The sequence below is a fragment of the Triticum aestivum genome, chromosome 6A (genome assembly GCF_018294505.1).
Source record: "Triticum aestivum cultivar Chinese Spring chromosome 6A, IWGSC CS RefSeq v2.1, whole genome shotgun sequence".
Taxonomy (NCBI): domain Eukaryota; kingdom Viridiplantae; phylum Streptophyta; class Magnoliopsida; order Poales; family Poaceae; genus Triticum; species Triticum aestivum.
Genome location: NC_057809.1, coordinates 617,155,392 through 617,160,919, shown reverse-complemented (window position 1 = coordinate 617,160,919; position 5,528 = coordinate 617,155,392). Strand labels below are relative to the sequence as shown.

The following is a 5,528-nucleotide window of genomic DNA, read 5'->3' as shown; positions in this document are numbered from 1 at the left end:
CCACATTCAGTCTTTGGGGCCACGGAGCAAATGCTATCATGCTCACCCTCCTCCATAACCTATATGCTACCATCATCACCACATGGTAGCTTAATATCAAAATCCAAAAGGGCGAAGAGGCCTCTATTATGATCATGGCCCGTCTCTTAGAAAACAGAAAGAAGGTCGTGCAACCTTTCTTATCTTATTGGAGCAAGTCACGGTCCAATCATTGCTGCTTGACTAGTTAGCACTTAGTAGAAATTTGTGGAGCAAGCTAGCAGATAAAAAACAATTCTCCTCAATCGATCACATGTGTTCCTCGATCAGATGGTGGCGGACAGAATCAAATCATAAGAAGATGCATTTCTAAAGCAGAGATTCGGAGCCCTTTTAGAAAGAGAAGGCGGCAATTTCCTTGCAATAGTATGTGTTCCAGCTTTTCTTTTAGTAAAGGTGTCAACTTTCCTTCTTGACTAATTAAGTGCATTCTTTTGTAGCCTGTGGAACCGCCACTTCAAATAAACAAGCGTCTTATAGTGAAGAGATAGAGAAGATGAAGATTAGTACTAGTACTAGCAAAGAATGACGATGGGGGTATAGTAGAACCGTCGACGCTACCAATATATATGTTTAGATGACTCAGTAAGCCCGAACGGAGCTTAATTAGCTTTGCGCCCATACCATAGACCAAGTTAGCTTGCAAGAGAACGCAAAACATACACCAGCATGACCACGCCTTCGTGACCCCATTCCCAGCCGCTGCCAAAAATCCTACTCCTTGTCCTCCTTTCAGCGACGATTCCTCACTTGATCCCGGAGGCTGCTGCTGCTGAGCAAGATGAGCAGCAGCCGATCACACTTGCGGGTTGCCCCGACAAGTGCGGCAACATAAGCATTCCCTACCCATTCGGCATGAAGCCTGGGTGCTTCCGTGAGGGCTTCCAGGTCACCTGCAACGACTCCTTCAATCCTCATCGTGCCTACGTTGCTGACAGCAGAGTATACCAGTCTACATTCGAGGAGTACGACAGGGTGAAGGTAGGCCGTTTTAATACTAGCTAAAACTGAGGTAGGATGGATGGAGCTTGCTGCTATATAAGACTATCATTGGAGTACTAGTAGCATAGTAGTACGTACTATGGTTTACTGTGTGGTAATCTATTAATGATTTTTACACGGTGCTGTAATTAAGTAATTAATGTTGCATTTGTCTTCGACCATAAATTAATGCAGCCAGAGTTCAGTGAACTTTGGAGTAGAACGCTGGATACCACGGCGTTTGAGCTCATCGATATATCCATTGCAAATGGTGAGGCGCGAGCCTATGGCGCGGTCTCATCTGTCTGCAGCCAAAATGAAACCGACTACATATCCAAGAATCAACATATGAAGTTGGGTGAGAAGATGAGTCCCTTCTTCCTGTCGACAGAGCGCAATGTTCTCATCGGCGTCGGCTGGAGAGTCCAGACTAGGGTCTATAGCCACCTATGGTCGCCGTCAGTACATGGCAACTCACAGAAGGAATTAATTCTCTCCTGCCTTTCAGACCTTGCGGACCCGCAGCTCCTCGCGTTCGCGACAAACGGGTCATGCAAGGGGCGGGGCTGCTGTGAAGCTGCCTTGCCGGAAGCACTTCCCATCACCGTGCTTGGTCTGGCCTTCACTATGAACAACAATAACACCTTGTTCAAGACCAACCCGTGCTCCTATGCCATGGTGGTGGAGAGCTCATGGTACAACTTCTCCACGCCAGACATGTATGGCTACGAGGTGCTACCCAATAGATATCCGAGGGGCGTCCCTTTCGTGATCGATTTCTCCATCCCGAACGGTTCATGTCCGGCAAAAGGCCAGCCGCCACCTTCAGACTACGCCTGCGTCAGCGGCAACAGCTCCTGTGCCAACACGACTACTGGCCAGGGGTATGTTTGCAAGTGCTGGGACCACTACGAAGGCAACCCTTACATCGTCAATGGATGCCAAGGTGGAATTATTTTTTTCAGTTTCCACATCCAGACTCTCTCTTTTAATTTTATTCCACACTGCTCATATAGGAACTCCATCTTACTTTTATCCGTGCCTTTGTATTTCCCCTTTTCAGACATCAATGAGTGCGAGCTCCACGATTTGTATCCTTGCTCCGCTGACGGGGTATGCAAAAATAAGTTAGGAGGCTATGACTTTCCATGTAAACCAGGAATGAAAGGCGACGGCATAAAAGGAACCTGCACAGATAAATTCCCCGCAACAGCACGGGTGATTTTGGGTAAGCACAAATTTAGGCTATGACTGTTCTTGTTGTTTTATATACTCCTATCTACTCCCTCTGTTCGGAATTACTTGTCGTAGAAATGGATGTATCTAGTCATTTTTTAGTTCTAGGTACATCCATTTTTGCGACAAGTAATTCAGAACGGAGGGAGTAGCTAATAGTACAGGATCTGAATCTACCCTTTCTTCTCTGTTTGTAGTCGTGCATAATTTTGTTGTTACATCTACTTAATGCTGCTTAATCAGCATGCGTCCCCTCAAGACACATTCCCGAGTATAACTAGCAGAACATTGTAGGTACCGGTCTATCTGGTGGTGGTAATGGGGCTTTCTACTAGTGCGTCCGAAAAAGGTCAAAAAATGAACGAAATTGTTGCCGTGCCAGGAATGCAACATAATGTTTATTTTCACTAGATATTTTCTTCTTATACCTGTTACTCCCTACTAAACCTGACCTACTAAGATTTGATAATCTGGAACAGTGCTGAAACTAAACAGATGGTTAACTGGTGCCGAAATGTTTCGGCAAAAAAAAGGTGCCGAAATGTTTGGAGGCGCAGAACTCCCGGTCTTAGAGTCCAAATTTGAAAGTCTCAGTATACCCGGAAGTAAACTCATGGGTGTTTTCTAGATCTGCACATGGGTACATACAATTTAAGTACTTGTGAGCTATACAAGCGTGGCAATGGTTTTAGTAGGCGCTGCTGTGAATAGGATTGGTTTTTTATTTATGAGGCAGAAGGAGTAGGGATGAGTGTTTATTGTGGCCAGGGTTCCTCACACAAACTCCTAGATGTAACCCTCCGATATTCTCAGCTTTGGGTCATATCACAAACGGTTCCTCACCCAAAGTCATATGTGATAGGCTTGTATTATTAGTGACCAATAAAGTCAGACAGTTCACAAAATCGTTTGTGATAATATATATTTTTCTCACGTGGATGTCTTTGAAAAAAAAAACGCATGTTCATATGTGACACTAATGACAAATCTATGAATTAACCAGCGTGTGGGCAAATCCCCACATCGGAACTTGGCACAAACCCCTTTGTGCCATTGGATAGTGGGTCTTATCATGTAGCCACATAGGGCGTGCTTGGTTGCAAGGGACTAGACTTTTTTTAGTCCCAGTGACTAAAAAAAAAGACCCTTCAGTAGAGTCTTTTTCTAGTCCCTATAGAATAAGTCCCTCCTGTTTGGTTACATAGGGACTTATAGGGACTTTGTTTTAGTCTAGTCCCTGTAACCAAACACCCCTGTAGAGACCCTGAGGTAGGAAATCAGTGCTATTGTGAAACAAAACAAAGCAAGTTATCAGAAGTGTTGCTCCCTTTTTATATTTTCTTCTGCACATAGAATAGTTCTTAGAATTCAGTTATATGAAATCTTTTTATTTATGTGTCCATCCAGGTGGAATAGGTGGTGTTTTTATCATAGCAGCCATATCATTCCTTATTCTTCTTCGCAAAGAGAAAAAGAAAACTAGACAATTTTATGAGAAGAACGGTGGGCGTACATTAGAGAAGGCAAAATTCATAAAATTGTTTGAAAAGGAGAAGCTCAAGCCAATTTTTAAGAGTAGCAATTTTATTGGGAAAGGTGGCTTTGGTGAAGTTTACAAGGGAATTCTTGATAATGAACCAGTCGCAGTGAAGAAGCCGATTAGTGGTAGTGTGCTAGAGAATGAACAGTTTGCAAATGAAGTCATCATTCAATCTCAAGTCATCCACAAGAACATCGTTAGGCTCATAGGTTGTTGCCTAGAAGTCGAAGCCCCGATTCTAGTCTATGAGTTTCTCTGCAGTGGTAGCCTCGATGACATTCTTCACGGCAAAAACAAGGTGCCCCTCAACTTGGGTGTGCGTTTAAGTATTGCTGCAGAATCAGCAGATGGTCTGGTTTATATGCACTCAAAAACCAATATCAAGATCCTACATGGTGACGTTAAACCAGCAAATATACTTTTGGATGAAAAGTTTGTGCCAAAGATTTCAGACTTTGGTATATCAAGGTTGATTGCGAGAGACAAACAGCACACGGGATCTATTATTGGTGACATGAGTTATATGGATCCAGTATATCTGCAGACAGGCCGACTAACAGAAAAAAGTGATGTATACAGTTTTGGAGTTGTCATCTTGGAGCTTATTAGTAGGAAGAAAGCCACACATTCCGAGGGTAGTAGCTTAGTGATCAATTTCCTTGAAGCTTACAAAAAAGAGAGGAAAGCAACTCACTTGTTTGACAAGGAAATTATTATAACTGGAGATTTGGAGGTTCTTGATAGTTTGACAGGGATCGCCGTGGAATGTCTTAGCCTTGATGTGGATCAAAGGCCATCGATGACAGACGTATTCAATCGCCTTTTCATATTGAATCAATCCCATAAGTCGCAACTTGTTTGTGAACTATAGTCAGGTTGTCTATATTTGTCGAGATAGGAAACTATGGATGGGACAATGCGTATATTTGTATTGCTGTTGTGGATAAAATACTTCAAGTAGAAGGAGGGGAGTCGCCCTTTGTCCCAAGAAAATATGTAGTGTAACTCATTGAGTGTGTTTACTGCCAAATGTATGTGTTAGTTCATCAAATCAAATGTCACTGGTACTAGGTTCAGTTTATTCATAAATAATGATCATTGTTTAGTGTATAGGGCATGCATCTTCACTATGGCTGGTCAAAAGTTGTAAATTATTTTATTTGACATTGTTCACCAGTCGTAACTTGTTAATATGTATGCATGCATCAAAATAAGCGACTGATTGCACCGCGTGCATGAACTGCATCCTAACGTCCTGGTATAAATGGTCTCGAGACTGAATGTTGCCAATGTTTTAGCTTCCTGGTACACTTCTAGGGTGAACTTATAGCAACGACGTCAAAAGATTTAATTACTCATCGAAACAAAAAGGTTTAATTACTGCCAGCTCATTTGGGATCAACTGGTTGGTGTCCACGACGAGAGTGTCTGACTGATGCCGAGGCTTCACAGAACGTTGGTCATGAGATTTTTTTTTTAGAATGTTGTGACTTGTTTTGGTACAGTTTTGTCGGCGACGGCATGCCATCCCGTTTGTTAGAGCATCTACAACAAGGATCATCTAATTTGGAGTCACAAATGCCCGCTGACCGGGTCGTTTGTTAGAGCATCTACAACAAGCATCATCTAATTTGGAGTCACAAACGCCCGCGCCCAGTCAGCGTCCAGGCGCCTCCGACAATCCTCCTAATTTTTGCTGCAAAATAATCATGACCCCTACTTTCAACCTCTC

At 43.1% G+C, this 5,528-nt stretch overlaps 1 protein-coding gene across 1 annotated transcript; it reads left to right on the top strand.

The window, feature by feature from the left end:
- Window positions 1-552: 552 nt before the first annotated feature.
- On the top strand, window positions 553-4,995 carry LOC123129143 (wall-associated receptor kinase 4). The gene is made up of 4 exons (XM_044549324.1): window positions 553-1,020; window positions 1,216-1,966; window positions 2,084-2,248; window positions 3,664-4,995. The coding sequence occupies exons 1-4, from the start codon at window positions 895-897 to the stop codon at window positions 4,665-4,667; spliced, it is 2,046 nt and encodes a 681-aa protein (XP_044405259.1). The 5' UTR covers window positions 553-894; the 3' UTR covers window positions 4,668-4,995.
- The last annotated feature ends 533 nt before the right edge of the window (window positions 4,996-5,528 follow it).